Raw genomic sequence first — 27054 nt, 5'->3', positions numbered from 1 at the left:
TCTATGAGCTCCTAATTAGAAACAGATGGTGCTTGGAGCAACCGAGAGCTAAAACACAGCATTTTCCATACAGGGCTGCGGTCACTCAGCCATACAGGTGCACACAGTCTGCAGTGGCTCACGGAGCCTTTAGTTCATTTAGTTTCTCTTCCCTCCCCCTTTAAATTTAACGGAACGTGGGATGACTTTACAAAGCGCTTGAACGAAATTAGAAATTACGCATGAGTACATCTCGGTTTGCAGGTAGTTTCTTGGGTGTAAAGTTTTGGGCAAACTGAAATGCATTTTTAGACATAGCTTGTGCATATTGTTGGTAGATATTGTAATAGCACAATAATATTCAATAGAACATTGTGCAGAATATACAACCGAAAATAAACAGCAGAAAGATGAAAAAATAGTTTCGTTCCCACTGGCCACTAAATAAAAATACACTGAAATTTTCAATGAAAGACACCGTCTTTCCTTCATCATGACAAACATTAATTGTAATCCCCGTCAGCACCAATTTGCCCATTGCAGAGTCACACATCGCCAGCTAAAAACTACTGAAATTTTACCGCTCACTTGTTGCTTGTGCATAATTAGTTGACATATTTGTAGCTACAACACTTCGGTCACAATAGACATCACGGTTTAGGTCTGACATCCGACCACATTGTTGGCAAATATCAAAATAATATCTATGCTATCATGAAATAATATTTTTGTCACTGGATATCAGGTGTTTACGGGAATATCTTGAACTTTGACCTGACCTCCCATCACACAGCCTATAACCCACAGACAAGTCAAGTGTCTGGAATCATACATTCATAATGTATAGACACTTGGGATTATTATTTTTTTTCCTATATGCGTAAATTGTGCTTCACAATATATTCGGCGACAAAAGTTGCCCCAAAACACATTTGTTTTGCCATCAAGTAAAAAATCACATCAAAGACGCAGCTCTGATTTGTTAAATATTAAAGACCTGGCCAACATAGACGGCTTTTGTCTTTGCTATTTGACCCAAAGCAGCGAGGGAAGTTGTGCATTTTCAGGAATGTAGCGGAACGTTTCAGGAAGAAGCAGAGTGAGACTTCCACACAGGCGTCAAACGGTGGTACCCAAGACGTCTGCGCGTCAAGGAGTCCCAAGGAAGACTTGTGTCCCGATTAAAAAAGGATTAGCCTTAGAGAAACATCTGATTAGAGCGTTTTGTTGTGAGAAATAACTACAACAACCGTCTCCGCTGTGAGGGTAGGTGGGGACATAGTGTAGCTGTAAGCCAAAGAAAAACAGCACAAAAACTAAACATCAGTCATTCCACTTCCGAAAAGGGAAATGAAAATGAAATTAAAATGTGTACACGTTTTGTTGTGGGAGCCCTCGGGACGAATTAAAGTCCCCTGGCTCCACAGTGGGGAAAAAAATGGGCTCAGTGCTAATTACAGTATCAGCTCAGAACCAAAAGTACCAGCTCTGGTCTTTTTTATTCTAGATCCTGCACATGTGTGGTTCGCGTCAGAAACATTGCGCTCACCACATTTGCAGCTTTAACGAATTAAAATCGCTCGGAGCTCCATATTCCCATCGTCCTTGTCTTTCCCTCTTTGTGTGTTGCTACGTCCTGTTACATTGTTGATGGTGCTCTGGCGGCCGACATCCTCCTCATTGACCCTCGTCTCCCTCTCTGCCTTTTCCGTCTCATGAAAAACGATTCCAGCTCTCTGATTGAATTTTATTCCTTCCTGACCTGGTCCATTCTGTGAGAGCGCCATCAATCTTTCGACTAACACGACGTTTGTTTATTAGGCCTACACTTGGGGAAGGTATCTAATGACTTTTATGAGCCTGATTATGTTGCAATCGGAGGAGTGGAAGACGCACACAAGCATTTCGTCCTTCACGGATAAAAGCACATTTATTATAGTTTATTCATAAAAAAATACAGACTACGCTTTAAGGGTTTATATAGTTTGAAGTATGCGAGTTCCCCTGCATCCGCAACATGATTTTTTATTTATTTATTTTAATCGTTGCCTTCTTTTTGGTCTTGTTAATCTAAAAGCCAAACGCGTAAGAGAAGGTTTCATGAATAAGACAGGTTGCTCGATTATGGGTTAGTTTTGACATGGCGTCTGTAAAAGGTCGGTGGGGAATGTTGCCCTCCGTTTCTGTTTGAAATCAAACTATTTTTGGGGACAAAAAAAACCCAAAACAATCATCTAAATTATATACAAAAAGCTGGAGGGAAAGAAGTATTGCAATGTAGATGTACAGATTGTAGATGTATAGTGTAACCGTTGTTATTGTTTTCATTAGGTTTATTGGTGGGTATTATTTTTCTTATTTTACTAGTTACAACTGCTGTCATTTCCATGAACCACCATTTAAATATTTCCTGGTTTTCGGTTTTGTAAAAGTGTATTATTATTATTATTATTATTATTATTATTATTATTATATCCTTGTGGCCTATTACGGTTTTACGCATGCGTTCAAGTCAAATAATTTCATTTTTTTATTAATTGCAAAATAAAATAATATAAAATAAAATAAAATGCTGCTTTCCTTGCTGTCTACAACTGAAAACCAACACATTTGTTTACTTTTTTTTTTTTTTAGATGAAACTGATAAAAATCTTTACAACCCCAAGTGTAAAAAAAACTGCTTTTACAATAAAAATCTCCATATAAAGCCAATCTTAAATCTGCTGCATTTGTCCTTGGAATGAAATACCACACGCAAAAAAATAACCAGGCTGCGCGAGGCTGCATACAATTGAACGTGACGGCCAGATGTCTCCATTCGACTCAGCGTCATGTCAAACCGGTGAGAATTGAAACATCAAAACTGAAGTGACAACGGGACTATCTTTGGCATGCGTGGTATGATATTAAGTAAGCACCGGTATGCGCCAGTAAACACACAACGCAGGCCAAAACAAAGTTGGGCCGCGTCCACGCTGTAGCAGGGCTATGGCTCGGGGTCAACGTGATTTCTGATCATCTGTTAAAAAGCATGGACGTCTCTAATGTGAGGGGTGAGCGTATACACTGCACACGATGTGTGAACCTGAAAATTAAAAGCCCAGAAATGAACACGTTCTTTCTTGGACATGCGCACACTGATCGATGCTAAAATTGCCTTTTTCATTAAGGTTGTCCATGAGAAGACGAAAGGGAAGCACTGTAAGTAACAGTGAGGTAGAAATATTTGCAGCAGATTAAAGCCCAAATATTCCTAATTTTTTTTCCCTAATTATTTTGATAAAAATAAATAATAATAATAAATCACACCACTACATTTTCAGATTAATAACGAGGAATTACACATTTAACTTGGACCAGACTGAGTGTAAAATATCACCAGCCTGGATTCAAGTCTGTAAGAAACGAGGCGTAACTTTAACTCACATAAAATGACAATTTATTAAACAAACAAACAAATCCTTCAGAATACTTTTCAACAAATGAAGAATCTTTGAAATAGTACGGCGATATACAAGTTCCTTTATCTTACTTTTATAATGGAACAAATTTTTTTGGACAATTAAGGCAACTCAATTTCGAAACACTTCTTCTTCTTCTTTTTTTTTTTCTTCTTTTTTTTTTTTTTTTTGGTGTTTGGTCCATAACATCCGGCTACAGTTTTAGAAATAAATTACTATATGCAATTTACACGTCCACGAAAAGTGACATTTCTTTAACATATCGCATAAAAGCCACAAAAGCAAAGAGAGACTTACGTGTTATTTGCAGTAACACTGTTCTTTAGAAAAAAACCAAGATCAAGTCTTTTCTGTTTTTGTTTTCTGTCTCATATTAGTCCATGTGGTGGGGGCAGGTACGAAGGGCCAAAAAAAAAAAAAAAAAGAAAAAGAAAAACGTTGAATTTTACTGAAAGAGTTCAACACCGTGAGGAAAATACTGAGCCTGTTGTTTTTTTTGTTTTTTTTTAGTTTGGTCAGAACTTGCTGCAGTCATATACGAAAGCTCCCGAAGTGCGATAGATGGATTGGCTCGGTGGGAATGACATCTGACAGCTGTTATTCCCATTCACCGGCGAGTTATTCAAGCCAATTCTCTGGGATTCAAACATCTCTCGGACTGAATGGAAGTTCTGCTGCTGTGCCGGGTAAGCTGCGCCCAGATGGCCCAGGTCTCCGGCCTGGTTGAGGTACCATGAGGTCAGCCTCCCTTGGTGGGGATGGTGGCCCTCCTGCCCAGAGTTTAGATTACCGTGGGTCAGGGAGGATGAGGTGGTTGTGACTGAATAATCTGGCAACGTTTCGTCCACGGTGGTGCTCGGTGCCAAGTGGCTAGACCTGTCCCCAGCGTATAGGCTCATGGCTTGCATGTTACAATGATAGGTTGCATTGGAGGTAGTGGAGATGGAGTTTTGGTTACAGGGCGAACTATAGACAGATGTTTGATTTGGAGAATAGTTTAGGGACAAAGACGGTGTTATACCTGTCCTGGTGGAGGAGTTGAGGCCGGAGGTGAGCTCAGTGGCCCCTTGTGGAGACCCCCGGAGGGAGGTCATGATGTTGTCTACGCTGAAGCCCTGCGTCGAGGCCTGGCCGTGGTGCTGGTGGTGCTCGGAGCTGTCCATGCCGATGGACCTACTGGAGGGGATGCTGTGGGGGCTCCCGCTGGACATGCTGCTGCTGCTGTCTGGACTTTCGATTTTAGGAACGGTGCTCAGAGAGGGCGAGTCGGCCTGCGGAGGCGTGACTGCCCCGTTCTCAGTCTTAATATCCTGGACCCTCACAGGCTGGGAGCCCTGCACCGGCTGCTCCTGCTCCCGGCCCTGCTGCCTCGGCGCCGGGTCCTTCTGCTGCCGCTCTTCTTTCTCTTTCAGCGCGTCCTTCTTCTTGAACCGCCGTCTCCTCCTCAGGAAGCTCCCGTTTTCAAACATGTTGTAAGAGTCCGGGTCCAGGGTCCAGTAGCTGCCTTTACCGGGTTTTTTATCATCACGGGGCACCTTGACAAAACACTCATTCAGAGACAGATTGTGCCTGATGCTATTCTGCCAGCCCTGCTTGTTGTCTCGGTAAAATGGAAACCTTTCCATGATAAACTGGTAAATCCCATTCAGGGTCACCTTCTTGTCAGGAGAGTTTTGGATAGCCATGGTGATGAGCGCGATGTAACTATAGGGAGGTTTGACCATATCCTTGGGCTGAGGTTGCGGGGTGTACGGTCCATACGCCCGGGCCATGCTGGCAGGGTACTGGTCATGAGCCGCATGAGAGTACATGTTCATAGGTGCTGGCATCCCCGTGTATCCCCCACCGGCTGCGGCCCGGTAGTAGCTGGGGTCGCTGCTGATGTAGGGCACGACGCCCAACGAGTTGGGACTGGAGACGGAGTAGCGAGCCTGCATGTCTGTACTTTGATCCGGCGAAAATAAAGCTCCAAAATACGCAGATGGAGAGCTCCACTTCTCCCTCCTCTGAAGGCTGGGGTGCTCAAATCACAGTTCCTCGCTGCTTTCTTCAAAAGAAAAAGAGCGTAAAAGTCTTGATCGCGGGTGCAGAGAGCTGCGTTTAAGCCGTCCCCATCCTCGTGTCCCTATGAAACGCACATTGAAAAAGTTCTGAACTTTGGACATCCGTCACCACACAGGACTTTTTGCGCAGTTAAATTCTTTCCTCCTTTTTGCTGCCAGGGAAGCTCCTCCCCGAAAAGTGCTCGGGTCGTCCAATGGGAAGTCGGGCCGTGCAAGGGGAGCAGAAAGCTGCCCGGCCACACTCAGGGCTTTTTAGAAAAACTAGAGGAGGTGTTGGTAACTCCCAGCCCACTCCAGCCAAAGACTTCAGACGTGACAGAGCAACTCACATGTACACAATCAGATCATGGAGTGCGTACTCCTGCACACTTTGTCACTAATAGGCATCCTCTATCAAGCATGTAAGTTGTCTTGATAAAAAAAAAAAAAAAAAAGAAAATCAGCAGTTATATTTTAAATGTAGAAATTCAGCAACTATAAATTGCTTTCTCATTATACCATTAAAATAATTCTGATATCCTCCCCTGCCAAAATCCCAATTTACGCACATGGCCTACTCCATACTTTTAGGTCTATTACCCTTAATAGGAAGTTAATTATTGTGTTTTAATTTTTACTAGAAAGTATACTCAGACCAGTAAAGCAAATGGCGGCGTTTACGCGCAGCTTAAGGTCTTTAAAGTGCATTTTATTGGTCGAAAGACTCAACACCAGCAGCAGATCGGAGAGAGATCAAAGCAGGAAAGGCCCTCGCATCGTTGGCAGAGGGCGGTTTAGTGCGATCTCATTACAACGGGAATTAAAGACAGTTTGGGCAAAGAGTGCGCAGAGGTGTGAGAGTTTATTCAAGAAGGCATTTAAAGACCGGGGAGCCAAATGGGGCGCTTTGCATGTGTGGCTTTTCTCCGAAATGTTTGAATATCTGTTGTGCCGTGATGTTGACGAACGGCAGAGAATTGATCTTCCCAGTAACTGATTTATTTATTTATTATTTTTTTAAGAACAGCTTGGGATAGTTTACAATTAAGAATTAATCATTTACAGATACAATTTTATTTGTTTTACACATGCACCAATCTTTAAATTAAAGATGAGTTTCCAATTTGTTTAATACCGAATCGTTTGAAATGAGGCTAAATATTAAACCAGAAAAAAAAAAAAATGAAAAAACAAAATGAGGAGCTTTTGACCCAAAATAGAAAAAAGTTCAATAAGCCGACCATGGAGGCCTCTGTATGGCCCTGCTGTCGGGGGCGACTGTGCATGAAATTGTTAATGATCATTGTGAGGCAAAGTTACAGTCCCAATACCGCTGTAATCCTCTGCAGGTCGTCTTAATTAAATGTCCGTGCAGTGGCCTGGTGCTCCGTCGGTTTCTCTTTACATGGACCCGGGCATGAACTTTTTCCACCGCCCTGGGCTGTTTACACAATTCACGACGGGCCTTTTACTTAATACCACGGCCTGCCCACCCAGTCCCCCTCAGCTCTTTATTATTTAACGTATCCACGACTGAAGCACATGGAAACTCACAGGCTCAGTGTCGGATTAATTTAAACGTGTGCGCAATATTTACATTTATGGATACTGGCCATTTTTTTTTTTTTAACTTTTTTTTTTACTATTACAAATAACGAGGACAGCAATAATTTCATGAATAAAATTATGTTATTAATACGTGTAATGTGTTACTGTGAGGTAGACACATGTCCTAATATTATTATATTATTTGGTTTATAACTTAAATTAGCTTCATGTCATCTTACGCCCCCCCCCCCCCCCCCCCCCCCCCCACACTCATACACACACATATTGTTTTTATGAGGTCTTAGCACATAACCAGTCTATTCTTTAGACACCGTTGTAGCTTATTATAATTAAGGTTTCTTGGTTGGTAAAAATAAATAAATAAAAAAATACTAATAATATGCTTTAAAATGAAAATCAGTTTTGAGGTAGAAAGAAAAAGAGAGAGAGGGAGGCCCGTCATCATATGACCTTGGCGCCCTCTTGCGTTCAGAAAGGGAACAGTTCTGCAGTTCTGCACGTGTTTCTTTACTTTCATTAGATTTCACAGAATTCATCTTATGAATTATTCTTAATAAAAATAAAAAAAAAGTTGTTGTTTTATCCGTAACTGCTGGGGCCAACTTCAACCAAGTCTCAAATCCTTAGGTCAAAGGTCAAAAGTCAAAGAGGTTCTTATTGACATTAGAACCATTTACAGCAGCAAGTGCATAGTGAGTCCTCCAGGACCGTGGAGCTGCATGAAGATGTAGGACTAAGTATAACATAAGGAACCGACCATGAAGTGCGCATGTGCAGTCTTATGCAGACATTACTCAACAGCGCTAACATTACAAACAGTGCAAACAGTGCAGACAGTGCAAAACACTTGAGAGACAATGCACTTACAAAAATATACTACATAACAACAGACAGCAGCTCCGACTAATAAAGGATGAGTTTGTTGAGACTGTAAACGTTTAACTTGATTAGCAGCATCGCGTGTGCAGTGGATGCAAAGATATGTGCAAAAGGGCTGAGTATAGGTTAAGATATGATTGTGGTTGTGAGTGTGTGTACTGTGTTCAGTCCAGCTACAGCAAGTTCAAGAGTCTGATAGCTTGAGAGAAGAAAATGTTACACAATCTGGTTGTGTGTGCCCAAATTCTCTGGTACCTTTTCCCACAGAGGGGGAAGAGTGTGCGTGGGGTCCTCTCACAGCCCTTATTGTTGCTTTGGTTGTTTATTTTGGTGTCTGCAAATATCCCATTGGATGATTTTGATGACGCTGGTCTAAATCATAACAGAGCATGGTCATTTCTGAGATTCACACAAAGCCAGGAGTCCCCTTGAGTTGCATTAGGGACATTTAAGCTGAAGGGTTGCAGAGCATTTATTAGAGAATGCTGCCACCTTATGATCTATTTCAGTACTACAGTCATTCACTGGACAGAAGGCGGCCATTAAAGTACTGCCCAGAATGATATCATGTGTCACGTACTGTTTACATGGCTGTATGACATACTGATAATTAACTGTGCTATAAAATCAATTACCCCTGGCGGGTCTTTGCACTTCATCTGTTACAGAGATTACAAAAGAGCACTTTGTCTTTCTGAACATTTTTCTCGCTTAACACCAAACTTTCATTTGCTGCCAGCAGCAATCTTCTGTATTTAGCAGAGCAAACAGATGACATGGATTCTGTCGAGTACACACAGCTTCCATAAAAAGGAGGAAGGAATGAAGGGCTTTGTGTGCGTGTTTAAACGGGGTAGAGTGTATAAGAATTAACTGTTAAGTAAAGCCAGAGAATATGACCTAAGCCTTGCCCTCCAACAAAACGTCTAAGACCTTTATCACTGACTTAAACATAATTGAAATAATGTAAACCCCTCCTTAAACAACTGAAGTACAACAGGACAAGACGGTGCAGTCTAATTTTCTTAAATAATTAGAAAATAGGCACATACACAAGTAAATAAACATGTCCTTAACACCACAGAATATGAAAGCAATAGTTCTAATGGGAACTCTGGCCACAATTCTTGCATATTTTCTTACTGCTTTTGTAAACCGGGACTATGAGGTCTATTTATTTTATTTTTTCCTACTGTTTTCTTTAATGCAACTATCAAAATAATTTTGTACTCAAGTCAAGCATTATAAATGTTGCACCCAGGTGTGTAAAAATGGGACTTTTAGGTTGGGTCAGTGGAAGTTCTCTCACAGTCAGTTACATCAAACGAGTTCAGCGGCTCCTACTTTGTCCTCGTCCCTCTTGAAGGCATCTTGGATTAAATTATTGGTTTAATCCATGTCATATGGAACATACCTTTGAACAACCCGCTGCTGCCAGCTTCTTTCACCATCATCCAGCTTCTCCATTGTCTTCCTTCTTCTTTTTTTTTTTTTTCTTGGTCACGTCAAGTAGCACCAGCATCCGTGTCCCTGAAACCAACCACAGTAAAAACAGCACATGGCATTGAAGCAAAATGATGTTGTTGACTGTTTTTATTTCGGTGCATTAACATCCTGTAGGGTTTTGCTGTTTGTACATACTTTATGTATTTTTAACGTTCAATTCAGCCAATAAATCACAGCCCTTATTACTGAAACCTAATAGTTATAGCAGAATTTAAAGTCAAAACTAATCAAAGTTAATAGCCTGCTTCAAGTGATTTCTTGGTCAGGGATTGTCTAGAACACATTTCAGTAAGTAAGAGTGGCTGAAACATTATACCTGCTTAAATTACTGATTTGTTAGGAATCGGGAAAATAGAGAACATAATTTTTGAGGCTTGATTTGTGGAACGCCCGTACCGTTCATTTCTTCACCTCATCACACAAAAAATTTCACAGACTCTGACTGTTCATTAACGGTATATGACTCTGTGCAACTTTTTCATACACAACATTGCTATTGTCCTATTTTATCCATGTGGACTCGCTGATTTGGAATATGGCTGCATATGTAGGTTTATATAAATCCCAGAACACAAATACTGTAAGATCTGATCATGACACTCTTCAGCACCATGGAAAGCAGAGACAATTTTAAGCTTGCAGCGCGGCTTCTCCTCTTTGACGAAAGGTTACTTTGTAATGAAGATAACAATATCAAATGTCATGTGGTTTTCACTGAAATGTATGTCTGTGATACTTCACAACACTGGTCACATATATCACAATATATTCTCACCACAAAAAGCAGAAATGGCTACACACTCACACAAGCCGATTAAGCTAAAGTCCAGATGTATGTGCTTATTCTGTGTCTCTGGGTCTCTGTTTAATCATCAACATCATTAAGGAGTTGATACCAGAGGAGCAGATACATTTCACTCATGCCTGTTAATGTCTGAGATACACAAACACAAATATCTTCTTTGACAGAAACAGAAATTTTGGCTTATTCTAATGTGACTCAAATACCAAGCGGCTGCACAGTATTTAAATCAGTGGCGTACCTTGAATCTTACATCCAGAATGAACTTTAGTTTGAGCGCTTAGCCCCTCAGTCGCCACTAGATGGCAGTGCAAACCAAGAAGAAGAAATGTTTTAATGTGAGAGGTACCGCATCAGCGTTATGTACTTCTAAGTTCTCTTTGTACCATGTGGTTTAATAATAATTCAATAAAAGATAAAGAAGACACAACTTATACTTAACAAATCATCAGGTGTGAATGCCGTATCTTTAAATATAGCCACATTTTTGTCCCTTCTGTTGAACCAGCGCAAATCAAATAAGTTGCCCTTTGAATCCAACGTGTTTCAAGGGCGAGAAATAAAAAGGAAATTAAGTGACTGTTTAGAAACACTTTTCGCAATGCACCACGCTTCGAGTCATTTTGTGACGATAACATGGATGATTAAAAGTTATTTTAGCAAGAGAAAATAAAAGGAAAAATGACAACGAAGAAGAGAACCGCAGTTTAAATGGTTTCCCTATAAGCAACATTTATTTAAACAATTTCCAAATATTCCTTTAAAAATAAATCTCTTTAATGGTTGATAATTGCTGCAGGCAACTCTGGGAAAACAAAATGAAGTGCATGAATAATTCAGGTACGTGAATGCGCATTTTTAAATCAGCAAAACGTCACGTCAATGAGATTGTGAAGTGCCACAACAAGTCCACCACATCAAAACCACTTCTTTAAAGAGATTACTGTCTGCTTCGAGTCTTTTCTCGCGAGAGAAATGTCAGCATGAATCCGGCTGAAGATGCGTTTAGATGAAAAGCATCTGGCAGGTTTATTTTTTGGGGGAACTCATTCGCGTCTTTTTTGTCACATGACACAGGGCTTCACGTCCTGGTAGACACTTTGGTGATGGTGGTGGTGGAGCTGGTGATAGTAAGATCCTCCGGTGCTGGGATGGAGGGAAGAGATTCCATTAAGGTTTAACACGAATTCCTTCCTGTCGCACACAGGAGACGAGTGGCTGGAGTATCGAGACAATCCCACTGTAAACAAACAGGACACAAGAGGTCAAGCCTTCATTTTAGTCCAGTTTAAGATGCATTTGTAAGGTGATTTTATTTCATCCGGATGGTTTACAGGACACCAAAACTTTATTTGTCGATGTATTTTAGGGGCAAATCGGTAGGTGTCACTTGCTAGTTACCATTATAAAGAGTTTATAATTAATCATTAGAGATGTCCGACTAAGGCTATAGAAGATTTAGAAGATATATATGCATATATATGGGAATGACTTTTGGGTTGCCAGATCTGGACTAAAGCAGGTGATGAAAATGACTGTGTATTCATCGTTCTCTTATAAAACACTTGCAGGCGTAAACATTAGTAACTGAGTTTTATATTAATATATCAAGCCTGCAGTTTATCGACATGCAGTTAATAAAAACATTTTTGATCATTCGGTCATTTTTTTTTAATAAAGAGGAGGGGAAAGCAAATATCTTGACGGAATATAATCGACGGATTTATTACTTAACTAAATGTACTTAAACAACTTTGTTAATCATGAATACATTCCTCAGTTATGGTCTATTTATGAAAAAAAAAGTGGAAAATTAAGAGAAAATGGAATCGACTAAGAAAAAGAAAACTGCATAGCCTAACCTTTGACTGTGGGCAATTTTAAATTTGCAATTGCAGTAAAAAAATTAAATAATAAATCTTAAAATTACTAAAATATTTTATTATATTATTAATGTTTATGACAACTGTTAAATTCATTTTCGTCTCTCATCCACGCATTTTGTTGCTACTGTGAATTTTTTTATATATATGTATAAAATCTAGAGGCCTCTAAAAGGCTTCTGTCAAGAGGCAGCCTAATTCAATTTAAAGGCACTAAGCTTTATATGGCACAGAAAAAATGCGCACAACTCACACGCAATGTTTTAATGCATGATTAAAAAGAAGAAATAATTCTATTTTGTTGTTGTTGTTCAAGTGTACTACTCTGATAACTTAAAATTAATTGCTGAGCTTGGCGTTCGGAGGTAGGCCTACATACTTATATGTATTTTACTGAAACAACCGGTTGACATGCTATTCAAAAAATAATTTGCATGTTCTATTCTAAAGCTACTATCAAATTTCTGTAAATCTCTAAAAAGAGTTTCAGTTACGTTTAGCCTGAATGCCTATTTTGCGTTAAGAGCTGTGACATGTTTTTTTGTTTGAGGTTAACCAAGGCCTGAACTGAATCTAGTTAGTCATAATGCAAATAGTAGTAGTAGTAGTAGTAGTAGTAGTAGTAGTAGTATCAGCACAGCTAATTACACAATGCATACATAAGTGAGTCTGTACCTGGGATGTCTGCAGAATCGCGTGCATTGTGGTGCAGGTATCCTTGATCCAGAGAGTACGATGACATCCCCGTGTGCATGGCCGAGGAGTTGGGGCTGCTTGATGCCAGAGACTGCTGTTTGATGTATGAAGACACCCCAGGTGCACTCCAGTGTGAGGCCGCATTTGCATATGGAGACTGGCAGTCCAGAGTGCTCACCATCGCTGGGGGGGACTGAAGGGGACTACTGCTGCTGTCCGGACAGTAGTCTGCGTTAGAGGCAACTTGACATGCAGCCATATACGACGACCCGGAGCTTGATGACATGTGCGAGGCGTGATGCCCTCCACCGAGTCCCTCGAACCCACCAGGGACCGTGTTGCCCATCAAGTCCAAGTTGTAGCTGTTGTGGCATGCTAGTGACCCCGAAGGTGGCTGGAAATCAAAGTTCTGCGGCAGCATGGACGCACCAAACCCGATGCCATTCATCATCCTGTACATTGGTTTCAGAGCTTGGCATTTCCTTCGAAATCCCCGGGGTCTTCGACGAAAGGAGCCCTCCTCGAACATAAACTCACTACCCGGGTCGATGGTCCAGTAGTGCCCCTTGCCGGGTCTTCCCAGACCTTTGGGGAGTTTTATAAAACATTCGTTCAGAGACAGATTGTGTCTGACGGAATTTTTCCAGCCCTGGTATGATCCCCTAAAGAAAGGGAATCGAGCCTGCAGGAACTGATATATTTCGCTAAGAGTGAGCCTCTTGGTCGGAGAGCTTTGAATTGCCATCACAATCAGGGCGATATATGAGTAGGGGGGCTTTTCAGGTCGCCTCAAGCCCGAGTTTCCCTTTTTGCCTTTAGCTGATGCATTATGCGCGCTCTCCATCACTGGCTGTGCGCTCAGCAGAGCTACACTCAGAGCACCGGCCGCTGGGCTGGAGCGCAGAGGATTAGACGGATCCAAATGTTGCTGGGAAATCTCGGTCGTCATGGTTGCGCTTCTTTTTTTTTTTTTTTTCTTTTTTTGGATTCGCACACTGCGGGATCTTTACAACACGTGGGCAAGTCACTTTTCATGCGCTATTAGAGACTTTCTAATATAATATTTAAAGAGGTCAGCGTCTCTTTGCGATGCTCTGGAACCAAGAAACCGCGGTTGCTCCTTCCTCTCTCTGTCCATCGCTGGCAATAATCCCAAAAGAGAGGGGAGATAAAACTCCTCGACTTTGCTTGCGCATATCCACCCGGCCAAACACAACTCGACCACCTATCAGTTCTTAAATCTCTCCCACTGCCCCTCTATCCCCCCAAATCCCTCTAAGAAATCGCCAGGAACTACTCCCTCCCCATCTGGCCTGGATCCAAACTAGAAGCCGGACACGGCGCAGTGGAGTAAGACGAATCTCCTCCCACGAATCACTTTCCAAAGCACCCCTGTCCACACTTGACAACCCAATATTAGGCACGGTTGCCTAAACCATATTGAAAAAAGTGGTAAAGTTTGAACAAATCATGCAAGAATCTGCGCTCACGTGTAGCACAGTCACTGACGGCGCCTGCTGGCTGCTGGTAGCTTTAGACTGTAAAAAAACAAATGTACGACAGGAAAAGTACTGCGTCTTGATTTGTTTAGGATCTGTTCAGGGTTAAGGCTCTGACATGAGAGGAAGCATGCTTTTTCCATCAGAGTGTGCCAACATACCACACACAGCGCGCAAGTGTCGGCATTCCTCTTGTGGCATGGATCACATTCCCCGGAGAAACGAATTTATTAGAAAGGCATATATTCAAATATAAGTTCTAAAAAAAATGAATCACAGAAATACATGTCAATTTAGAGCGAATCGTCACAAGTCAGTTCCCAGCACGCTCTGGCCAGCGTGTCAACAACATCAAACCTGCTGCCCCGCTGCGTCCAGGATGCACAGCTGCTTTAAAAGGAAATTTACTTTCTAGTCTCAGAAGAATAGGCCGACTTGGAGGACATTTCTTCCTATTGTGGATTCGAGTTCAGTCCGTTCAGGATGCGCTGTTTGTGTGAACCCTTTCCTGCGCATGTGTGGTGACAGAGGCGACAGCTATTTGCAGGGCCAGACAGAAAAACATAAATATTGGATGCCCCTATCCGGCAGCAGCGAGTTTCATGGACGCTGGAAAGTAAATACTAATATGGCAATTTCCTTTGGCATGTATAAAATGTAGATACAAATGATCTGACCTATTATTATGTGTTATTATTATGATTATTGTTATGATTATTATGATGATTATTATTATAAGCAGTAGTGGTAGTAGACGCAAAGTTAATAGGTTTAGTATTAGTTTACAAATTGTGTGCAGCCAGGGCCTATAGGGGACACCATCTAGAACAGGGGTGTCAAACTCATTTTAGTTTGGGGGCCACATAAAGCCCAATTTGATCTCAAGCTGGCCGGAGCAGTAAGATAACTGCATAATAACCTATAAGTAAAGACAACTCCAGATTTTTTCCAGTTGTTTTAGTGCAAAGAAGAACAAGTAAATTAGGAGAATGTTTATATTTAGTAAACTATCCTTCAGAAAAAAAAATAAATAAATAAAAAATGAAACGTCTCAAGGAAAATGAGTACAGTTTGGGTACATTGCTGTCTGATGTTTAGTCCAGGGTCTCAGTGTTGTGTTCTCCTACTAAAACAGTGGACATATTAAAGATAGCAGTTGTTTCCATTGAAAAATTGCAGTCTTTTATGTAACTTTCGCAAATTCATTCTGCGGGCCAGATTAGACCATCTGGTGGGCCGCTTTGGGCCCGCGGGCCGTATGTTTGACACCAGTGATCTATAAAAAAGTCATAGAGAAATCTTTAGACATCTTAAAAAGCTGCAATGGCAATTCAGCACATGGTTAGACTTACAAGATGAGGTCTGTGTAGGAGGCCCTTCGTGAACTTTCAACCAATCCGTAGAATTTTGCGAGGTGGAGTCATGCGAACACACGCCCTGAAAAACATTACCCCACTCTAGCTGCGTCCGTAACAGGTGTTCAGACAGGTGTCAGTCTTACACTGCTCCACGACAACCGTCATGACCGCCGCTGTGTAATTCAAGTCATGGCTCACAACAGAAAACGCACACAGTTATCCGCATTAGTTAGTTTTTATTTCACTGTCAAGAGCTTTTGAAACAGACACACAAGGACAAAGTGCACATTTTAACATTTTAACGTCTGTTGAACAAATAAAGTGAATGATCTGATCAGTAACATTCGCAACAAACACATGTCTACCGGAGGATGTTTTAAAGGGAAATAACCAGTGGTACAAAAAAAAAAATAATAGTTTAACAACATGCAACAAAAATACAATATCAAGTCCAAGTTTATTCCCCAAACAGAAGTAAACGGGTTCTATTTGTCTTTGGTGTTCGCTTCTTCCTCTGTATCCATCATCAGTGCACAATGACTTTTTTAAAAATCAAATACCAAATCAGACAGATTCCTTACAGGCTGTCTAAAGCATCCCACAGCCATAGACATTTGCCACATGCGCTGCACGGGAGTCCACATGGTAAGGTGCCTTTGCGTATGGAAATGATGCAGGTGTATTTAAATGATGCATCGTTAGTTCAGAGTACCATGGCCAGGTTACAGTAGGGCGCAGAGGTAAATGTTCCTTGTTTAAGTCTGCCTTGAATGGCTTGCTGAGGATGCTGTCGATAGCAAACGAACTGGTAAACTTGGGACAGGAATCAGTCTTGCTGGCCGGGGCAGACTGATGGACGCGCTGCGGCTCCTCTACGTGCTGGGAAACCTCTTGCTCCATGTTGAACTTTTTGTTGATGCGTTTTCTTCTGCGCCGGAACACCCCATCAGCAAACGTGTATTCGCTGTGAGGATTGAGCATCCAGTAATTGTCCTTTCCCCAAGGTCTAGAGGGGTCCCGGAGCACTTTGAGAAAACAGTCATTCAGAGACAAGTTGTGTCGAACCGAGTTCCTCCAGCCGGTGTAGCTGCCCCTGAAGAACGGAAACTTCTTCATCAGGTAGTCGTTTATTTCCGCCAAAGTCAGCCGTCCCGTTGGAGAATCCCGGATGGCCATGGCGATGAGAGCGATGTATGAAAACGGGGGTTTGGGTCTCCGTGTGTACGGCTTGGATTTGCTGCTGCTGCTGCTGCTGCTGCTGCCGTCCGGAGTAACAGGTGAAGGGCTGTGCGCCACGCAGTCCCCATCCGACCCCAGCTCCTCCTCAGCAGAGAGAAGAGATGGCACATTCCCCTCTGCATCAGTTGGCGCCTCGAAATGCTTCATGGCATAGTGGCTTCCACAAAACACTTCCAGCTTCATGCTTATTCTGGCGTTGAGCACAATCAGTCCTTCAGTCTTAAGCTCTTTGCGTAAAAGTCCGGAACGGTTCGTGCGTCAAGACGCGGAAAAGTACACTGAGGTGAATCCAGAGAAGTGCGTCTTTTTAATCATACCTGCCAGAGCACCGAAGCCCGCCTTACCTATAATCTGAGTGAGCAACAGTTTATACTCACCTCAGGACCAACCCAAGAAGGCGGGGCACGGATTTCAAAAGATTTCAAGCATCACAAAACATCTTCACATTGCGTGCATGGCAGTCTTTAATAAAGCAGTCATCATAATACAAGTTTTCATAACCATATAATGTAGTATTAAGCAGTTAGTAAGAGACGTCGCTTACGCAGCATACCCATTCAGTGCAGCTGCATTCTGACACACCTGGGAGACGTGATCTATCAAACACCTTGGGACCGTTTCACCTGACACAACCAGGGGGCGTAAATTGCCTTTGTATTTCTAAGGTGCGGTGCCTGCAGGTAGTTTCATTTGTTAGGTACAGGAAGCGCCTTTAACGCAGCCAAAAGTATCCTTTTGAGTACACAGATAATTTTTTTAATATCCTCATTATGCTGAAAACAATGGTACTGCACTGCTTGTCTAGGTTTGGGGTGTAATATTTAAACCCTGTGCCTGCAGTGTTCAGACATCCAAGTGCCCTCAGGATCCCTCACATCAAAGCTCTCTGCTTAGGTGTGAACTTTAGATGTCCATGCCAACTTTACAACACAAATAGAAACCAGTGTTATTGTGTCTCTTATACAAATAGCGGGTCCTGTCCTTCCTGCTGCTGCTCTGTGCCAAGACAGTGAATTCCCCAAAGCAAATTACTTGTTATGATTTATGTTGTCTCCAAATTAAGCGTTGCGAGGTTTTGGAGGCCTTTTAGAAGATGGGAAGTCTATTGTGCTGCGATTCCAAGGAAATTGTGGCGCAGTCACGAGGCTAACAGATAAAGTCAATCCTTCATACCTCGCTCAACCGCCTGGTTCTCCTCCCACCCATTCCCCCGGGGTCATCTAGGAAATTATGTTCAACTCATCAAGCCACGTTGTTTAATTGACAGTCTTATCTGCGACAACCAATTCGCTGGCTGTGTCGCAACAGAGTCAACAAATACAGGAAAAATATTATACACCACCTGGAAACCGAGAGCTGACACCACACGCCACGGATGTGTTATCACTCTGTCAAATGGTTCAGCTTTTGTTTATGCAAACTGTAGCGTCGTGTGCGCAGGTTCCACACGTCCGCGCCGGTGGGACTGTTGTGATTTTTCAGGTGGTAATCTGTTTGTGTCGAGTGTGTGACACCAGATCCTGCGGTGGGGCCGCTGTTTTGAGTGGTGTCAAGAGCGGATTGCTGTAAGCTGACCACACAATGACAGGAGCTCAGACGGCATGTGTTCACCCTGTTCACTGCATGCATCAGCCTGTGAGGCCATCGTGCTTCAGTGTGTGTGTGTTCATGCATATATTGTCATCTGCTTGTATAGTCATGGCAATAATATTATTTCATAATTTCAGTTTAGGTTAAAAATGAATTAAAGTGCGCACACAGTATGAAAGAAACACTGTACTTTTAAAGTGTACGATTCACCTAATCAAAGTAATAATTCATTCTGTGATAATAGTTTGTAAACCCTTTGTGTGTATTGTGTACAAGTGTATTTCTGATTATTCTTAGGCTTGCAGGCATACTGACAAAAGCAAACAACCTTATGAATAGTTTAAAATAAAATCTGTCCCTCCCCGCCTCCGTTCAAACCAGTGATATAAGATTTATGAGCGCATTAGATAACTAAATAATGTGCCACCTTCCCTCTGACACTAGATTAGATAACGTCTTTCAGTTTTCAATAGCTACGTTTTTAGCACACATACCTCCAAGCTACGAAAACGGAACACTTCAGCAGTTCGTACACAGGCCAATTAAATCTCCCTCGTCACAGTGAAATTGATTTCGGAGCATGACGCTGTCACCGTAGCTCCGTCGTTCGGCCTTGGATGTATCATCTGTTGATATGTAGGAATGAGGAACACCGTCAAGTACATACCACAGTCAAATTTGATGCCTGATTATACAATGCTACACTGACACTGAGTTCAACAAGTGCAATAAACTCAATGTCTAGATTCAGGAATACAGTATAGTTGCTCGCAGTCAGTTTTTCTATGATTTTGGAAGCTAGAACTCAACTGGGCAGAGTGGCAACTCATGAACAAACATACTCGCTACCCTGTGATTTTCAAATAAGTTCGTTCTGTTAGGTTGTTTGTGGGGGAAAATAGTTTTCAGGTCATTTGTTGGCGGGCACGAGGAAGGGGAATAAATATTCTTAGTTGGTTGCAGGTGTAAAGAACAAAGCTGTGGCTAAAACAGCACACAGGAAGGGAAACATCAAATGCCGTGTGTGGTGACAGTACATTTAACATATGTCGAGCTGAAAAAGTCTGTCCTCACACTGAAACACTGCTGACGGCTCAGCTTCACAGACTTAGCTAACGTTACCGATAACTCGATACTGATGACAGCTTGTCCATGAACTTATGAGCACCATGAGACGACAGTTGACATTGCCCATCAGCCACAACATTGAAACCACTGACAGGAGAAGTAAATAACATTGACCATCTTGTGACAATATGATGTTCTGCTGGGAAACTTTTGGATGTTACTTACTCATGTGGATGTTACTTAGACATGTACCACCCACCTAGACCAGACCAAGCACCTCCACCCCATAGCAATGACACTACTCCTGCAGGATGCAGCCTGACACAGGCAAACACACACGAAACAGTTTAGGAACAACTCAAAAAACACAAAAAACAGCACAAGGTGTTGACCTGGCCTTCAAATTCACTAGATCCCAAACTGATCAAGCATCTGTGCCATGATCCATAGAGGCCCCTCCCCTCAACCCATAGGACCCAAAGCCCCCCCACTAACAACATTCTGTTGCCAAACACCAGAGGACACCCTCAGAAGGCCCATGTCCATTCTCTGATGAGTCACAACTGTTTTGGAGGCGCAAGGGAGGCCTACACAATATTAGGAAGGTGGTCATAATGTAATGCCTGATCGGTGTATATTTAGTTTTGTCCAACACACAAAATTTGTTGTGTGACTGATCTGCTGACTGACTAACCTGGGTAGAGACGTAAACTGAGAATAAGAAGTTCACAAAGAATCTCACCGTATGAGACAAACAGAGCTGAAGTGGTGCGAAAAGAGCCAGACTTAGATTATGACACATTTTTAAACTACACGAGAAAAATATTTAAACTTCGTTGAGCATCTCAGCAATGTAAACTGATGCGGCAAATTCCTAAAAATAACCCTGTGAAGTCTTCAAACTGACAAAGATTAAGTTTGCATAACTTCCCCTGAAGGCTTGTCTCTCTCGCTCTCCCTCCCTCTTTCTCTCCCTGTCTCTCTCGCTCTCCCTCTCCCTATGAAAACAAAAGGCTTTCGCGTGCAAAGCTGGAGATCATTTAAGATGTTCAGATGTCTTGCAGATGATCTAACTGCTAAGTGCAAAGATGTGGGACGCTTCAGATTCAGTGGTTCAGAATACAAACAGAGTTTTGCTTTGATTACTCGGCATTTTCTTCATGCCATTTATAGAAGTGTTTATTATGCCTGTACAGTATGTCCCACCTCAAAATAGTTAGTCAGTCACTAATTATAGTATTCTGACAGCTATGTTTACGAACCAGTGTCTCCGTATTTAACCTGAGCATTATGGCCTTGCACAATCATGTGCGTGCCCTTAGTCATCAGGCTTTTTCCATTTATATTTGGCCCTACAAGTTTCTTCACGTACATCTCAACCCACCGTCTGAATGCACACATCCTGTCTCTTATGTATAGGTTAGACGCAAATTTAAAGATGACAGTCAACTAAATTCAAGTCGTCTCATGTCTCTTGACAGGAAAAGTAGCCATTAAAGGAGGAATGAAAGCAGGCCTTTGCCTGTTGCTGGTTTGGGGAGTTTCTATTTTGGTCTCGTCACTTCAGAGGTGAAGTGAATGAGCAGGCAAACAAATGGGAGGGGAAAACGTATTGAAGAAAAAAATAGCAATGGAGCTACAGGTGGAGAAAGAAGGAAATATTCTGGAGTTTATATTATTGCTCTGTGCTTTTACTTTCACACTGTGTAAATAAAAGAACATTCCAGGGAAATGCTGTATATTTTGTTGCACCATTTGCTCAACTGAAGCAAGTTAGAAATTGGCCCTCGTGTGTTATTTTAAACGTCTCCTGTCCCCTGCAAATATCCCGAGTTTTCACCTGTTAGATGCCCTTTTTTTCCATAGTCTCCGACACATCTTTACATGCGATCTGTGTCAGTTACGGCCAATAAATCCATATTTTTAGCAATAAACTCTCAAGCACTTTATAACTCTTTATATCAACTTCAGTGAAAACCATAAATTATACCTGGAGCGGAAGCCACATGCAAAACATCCAGCCAAGCACAATGGTGAAGGAAATATGGTTTGCAAATGATTGAGTCTGCAAACTGGTGGCATGTTGTTTTCCAATTTGACAGTTAAGACTGTTACATGCTTCCTGGAACGATGTCTGGTTGGCAGGTTAGACATTATGAAGAAGACCTCGTTGTAAAAGCACATACGCATATTTCTTTGAAAGCCTTCTGCGCGCGTATCCGACTGACCTTTTCCCCCATTTTGAAACAAAGAAGGAGGAGGGAATGAGGTAAACTCTGCCAAGGACACAGCGCCCGAGTGTGGGGCTGAGACAGGGACGCAGTTCAAAATGGGGAAACAATTTCCACACTGAATGGGGCTATAACGTCATAACAGCGTGAGGGATGATAGTGAAAGCATTGAGAAAAAGGAGTCGATCCTCTCTCTATTTATTCTCTCTGGGGTTCTGGGCAGCGAGGTCTGCGTTGAGGCCTAGCGTGCAAGCAGACAGGGTCTCATAAGCTGTTACTGACGAGCAGCAGGGCTACAAAACTGTTAACTTCATCACACTGTGGCAGAGAGAGAGAGGGATGCCAGGTAAACATTGCAGTCTGAGTGTGTATGGAAGGCATTTGTGTAACTCAGAAGTGGGTGGCTCAACTTCTCACTTCTATAATACTTACAAAGTGTTACACAAGTTATTCGCACAAGTCCATACAGTCTAGGCAGAAGTGGTTCCCCACTTTTACAGCTAGGGCAAATAATCAAGGATACTACAATTATCCGGGTCACCCATAATTTGTTCATCTTCAAAGAATCTCCAAAGATGTATCTTACTTTTTTTTTTTTTGTCCACGCTTTATTCTCTTTTTACCTTGCACAACGTAAATGTTATTCGCAGATTAATCCGGCAGCTGTTGAGCATTTATCATCTGTCCTGATTTCACAGTTTATAGACACAGTGTCCCGGAGAGAAACATAAAATGAAATACGCGCATTGATATGATTACAGTTCAGGTTTAATCATTACAGACTCACAGAGTTTTGCGCTTTCATAATTCGTTTTACTGACTGTCTTTGTACTGATGATATGCAGTTTTACAAGAGGCTAATGCTGTCCTGTTATGTAAGCTATATGAGTTCTAATGCTTTCTAACGTTTCCTTTAAAACGCGCTTGCTATAAATGTATCTCCCTCTCTGTGTGCTTTTTATTATTTTTTTTCTCAGAATAAGAAATCACAGACTTACACTGTGCAGATGTCAAACAATACACCACTGTGGAGTTACAAGCTGTCTTGTTTCACTTTCCCCAACATATATAATGTCGTTTTTTACGAGGGAAATAATCAGGTGCAAATATCCACAGCCCTGAATCAGCGCAGCCAACAGCCTCGAGCTTTTTTTTTTTAATTTCCATCTGTTCTCGTGACAAAAGATTCAGAACATGGCACCGGTAGAATAGAAATTAAAAAATAAATAAAGCTGAAAACAGGCAGAGGCATGTTCTTAGATTTTCTGCTTGTGCGTGTACTTATGTTGCCACAGCAACTAGTAAATTCTGTCAAATTCAATCACATTAAACACTGAGGTTCAAACGGGAAGCTGACACCATCTGAAAACACAGAGACCAAAGTCAGGCTGTGGGAAAACTACGATCTTGAGGTGACTGTGCGCGTCTTTACACTGAGTCACTACTATATGTTTACTATATTAAACTTAAATTTCCATGATATTATTTCCGTGTGACTAAGGACATCAGCTGCTCTTCCTTCATTGGTCGCGTGTTTCTGTTCGGATGCTGCCAATTCAGCAGTTCCGTGGAACTGCAGCATGAAGCTGAACCAAACTGAAACAGCTGAACAATTGGCCCTTATTTCCCGCTCATACAAAGCTGGTTATATTCAAGCTGATGCCGCAGCTACCCTGAGGAACAAATGTAAAACAGACACGTAAACATTATGACATTCCTTATTACTAAGCTGAAGTAGAAGTTCCCTTGAGTTTTATTTCCTTAATGTGGAACCTCATTACTTCATTGTATTCGCTTCCATGTCATTTTTACATCCGTCTCCAATTAGTTTAGACAATTTTGCAATGTGTGATTACACAAAGTTCAAATTTCTTTTTGCACCTTGTGCTAATTTTGCATCTTGAGATGTTCAGGAAACCAGTTCCATATGGTTCTTAAGCAAACCGCAATAAAAACAACTGCCTACATATCAGAAAAAATAAATTAACAGGACATAATATGATTATCCAAAAGAAATAAAGGCAGCTTAGCTAAACACATGTAAACAAGTCATAACAATCACACATCATTACCTGTGCCAAGCTCAACTTTGGTTGTCCCTTATCTCTGGACAGAAAGGAATGTCTTGTTTTAAATATGAACTGTTTGCATCATAGTATCTTCAACGCTGGTTAGTGTGTTTTTCTTTCCTCGTTACAAACAAGTACCAGTTTGACTACTGGCCAGAAATCTACGACCTTTATCGGCAAGACAATAGTTGCGTGAGGCCATGCTCTGCTGCCCTGTGCCTAAACATTTAAGGCAGCTTTCATAAATCAGCATGTGGGATCTTGATAAGAGTCGTGATACTATCAACATCTTAATCACACTGTATTTGAAGTCTTTGTTTTTCAAGTTTTACACACTCACGACCAACATAGTGCAAGATCACCTCAAGCAAAAAACGCTTTAGTCATTTTAAATCCTCATAAAAAAAAAAAGGACAGTACTGTTAAACAAACGTGTCAAATCCTTGACCTTAACCGCTGCTTATTCAATGTACAGTAAAGAAAATTTCCTGACGCATAGCGTGTGTAACCAGGTGAAATGACTATTTACAGCAAACTGTAAAAAGAATTAAAAAGCTGTCAGCAGGACTTAGCCTGCCTCAACCGTGTTTAACTTGTTTTGACTGCCTTCAGGCCTCCAAGACTCAGTGAAGGCAGGAAACAAAAAAAAACAAAAAAAACAAAAAAAAAAAAGAAATCTGTGTGTTGGGATCCCCTTCAAATGAAGTATGCTTAGATAATATCACAGTTACTACGTCTACAGGACCTGTTTGGGTTATTTTCATATGGGAGAAAAGAAGACAGGAGGGAAAAAAAAAAAAAGGCTCACGGCACAGACAACAAAGGGCCCTGCGTGCAAATGGGAGGAGGAACTCCCTTTACTGCCTGTAAAATGTTGGCTTTGCACGAAACCAACACAAGTCTACCTGCACACACCTTATTTACACCTACTCAGTAAGGAGTCAATCAGAGGGCAAATGCCATCCTGTCAAAAGGATTGAATGTAATAAGGATCCAAGTTGATCTTAATCTTTTTCATCTTATTTATTTTTTTTGGTGTGTGTGTGTTTGGTTGCCATTATGTATTTGTTTGTGTTTTGTAACCAAGGCTGTCTTCCCTAATTTAATTCCTCCAGCTACCACAAAACAAGGTAGATATAAAAAATATTTACCATTGCAGATCAGAGACACAGAACAGTAAACCCGCGGCAGTGTGTTTTTATGCTTGTTTACGACAGCAGGTTTCTGTCACTGATCACAGCATGACTGTGTAATCCGCGTTCCCCAGTGGCAAAACTATATTTTGGCTTTAAATAAATGAGGCTATTTGGATAAAGGGAAATAAAAGTGACGTCTGGTTCTCATGTGGTCTCTGTTGGGTTCCATAAACAGATCTCCCAGGTGGTCTAAGTGTGCAGGGGACGAGTGTGCACACACTGCTTGTGTTCCTTTGTGAGTGGTGGTTATTGCATGTTAAGAGCGCGTGCATGGACGACAGCCAAGCTCCTATTGATGGTGGCACGCTCAGCAGAGCCAAATGCAATCTGACAGCTAAGTTTAATGATATTTATTTCCAAGCAACACGCTTCCAGACCTGTTCTGGATCTGTTCTCTCAACTGGACCTCAGCTCCGTTCAATGCTTCAAGCCTGGTATGAGTTTACTCGTAATGTCTGTGAATGGGGAATGTTTACAAAATGTTTGATGAGTGTGTGTGTGTGTGTGTGTGTGTACGAACTACATGTGTGTGGGCGCGCAATGCCTCGAGTATGTATGCTGGATACTTGTACTGTCTCTAAAAGTGTTGTTGCACACATGCTGACAGCAGTAATGGATCTTTTCTGACAGTTTGGATACACACACCATCCTGAAGGTGAATTAGCCTGCTCCTACCTGCCATCCAAAGATAGATTAAACATCTCGGCTGCAGTCCACACATCTCTGCTGCTTTGGCCCTACCACAGAGCTGCATCAGGTCAGCACTCTGTTCAATGTTAGCGCAAGATTAGACCCAGTCTCGCAGACTGGCGTTGCAACAACAGTCGCCATTTTCTCGCTGGTAGCACGGCCCTAAGTATGACAATGGTGGTCAAACAAATTCTTTACGGGATTATGTTTTAATATGAGCCAATATTTGAGGAAAACATTAGGTGATCTACAGTACATATAGTAAATTAATTTAGACACAGCGGCAGCCTCCAGGGTTGAAACATCAAACAAACACACAGTCACTCCAGGCTGGCTTGAAAAGCAAGTTTTGGTCACCATAGCTAATTTCTCTATTCATGACAACTGTACAGGTTGTGAATTCACCTAATTTGAATGATACTGAGACAGTTTTGGGCATGGTCACTTTGACTGGGTGTGGACTACTAGCTAACCCGCTTCACCTCCACTCAGACTCCATTTTTGAATTAGCCGGGAGTTAGGCAGAGTCAGACGCAGCCAACACGGTGACGCCCAGTGCCACCCACACCGAGCTTCTAAACCACTCTTCAGGAACAACTACGGATGATGTCACAGAGTGTTCATCAAATAGATGAATAGACTCAGTTAAGACCAGACTTCGCAGTTGGTCTATATTTTGCCAATGTTTTTGTTCATTTTTAAGGGTAAAGTTAGGAGCTATTTTTACATGACTAACATTTTATTGCCGTTTACCGGTTTTTCAATGGCTGAACCAGTCACCACACACTTATGCCATTAAAGGTTCCTCTTATAATGGGAAAGAGCCTACCCTGAAATAGGTGCTAAAATGGATCCTAAAAATGGGAGTTATAAGAACTATGATCATTCTCAGTTCCTGCTGGGAAGACAAACAAAAACTTGGGTCATTTACTAACCTGCATAGGCTGCATAGCCTACTAGAGCTGTAATAACTCGTGTACATAAATATGTCAATTTGCGCTGGACCTACCAGCCAGAAGGTAATCAGTAGAAAGACAATGCTGCTTTTCCAACTTACAACAATAGACCTGTTAAAATCAAACAACATACATTTCTATTAAGATTACACTTGAAGTGGGTGTAAGCAACCTTTAGCAGGGGTTAGCATCTCAGCATGAAGGTTTCGGATTATACCCGCTGGTCATCTGGGGCCTTTCTATGTAGAGTTTCCATTTTATGCTGTACCTGCATATGACACATCCATGTTAGGCTAACTGATGATCCTAAATTGGCCATGAGTGTGCTCCGAGTGTGAATA

General features: G+C 41.7%; 3 protein-coding genes across 3 annotated transcripts; all 3 read right to left on the bottom strand.

Moving 5' to 3' along the window:
- Positions 1-3878: 3878 nt before the first annotated feature.
- Positions 3879-5381, bottom strand: foxc1a (forkhead box C1a). Its single transcript, XM_084545686.1, has one exon. It carries the CDS (start codon positions 5375-5377, stop codon positions 3956-3958), a length of 1422 nt encoding a protein of 473 aa, XP_084401812.1. The 5' UTR covers positions 5378-5381; the 3' UTR covers positions 3879-3955.
- A 5876-nt stretch (positions 5382-11257) lies between these two features.
- foxf2a (forkhead box F2a) lies at positions 11258-13858 on the bottom strand. Its single transcript, XM_084546400.1, has 2 exons — positions 12797-13858; positions 11258-11478 (listed from the first exon to the last, which is right to left on the bottom strand). The coding sequence occupies exons 1-2, from the start codon at positions 13764-13766 to the stop codon at positions 11303-11305; spliced, it is 1146 nt and encodes a 381-aa protein (XP_084402526.1). The 5' UTR covers positions 13767-13858; the 3' UTR covers positions 11258-11302.
- A 1962-nt stretch (positions 13859-15820) lies between these two features.
- Positions 15821-17547, bottom strand: foxq1a (forkhead box Q1a). The gene has a single exon (XM_084546402.1). The coding sequence runs from the start codon at positions 17094-17096 to the stop codon at positions 16263-16265; it is 834 nt and encodes a 277-aa protein (XP_084402528.1). The 5' UTR covers positions 17097-17547; the 3' UTR covers positions 15821-16262.
- Between the last annotated feature and the right edge of the window lie 9507 nt (positions 17548-27054).

The sequence above is a fragment of the Chelon labrosus genome (assembly GCF_963514085.1).
Source record: "Chelon labrosus genome assembly, chromosome: 6".
Lineage (NCBI taxonomy): Eukaryota > Metazoa > Chordata > Actinopteri > Mugiliformes > Mugilidae > Chelon > Chelon labrosus.
The sequence above is the reverse complement of the archived record's forward strand: the minus strand, read 5'-3'. Positions and strand labels throughout refer to the sequence as shown.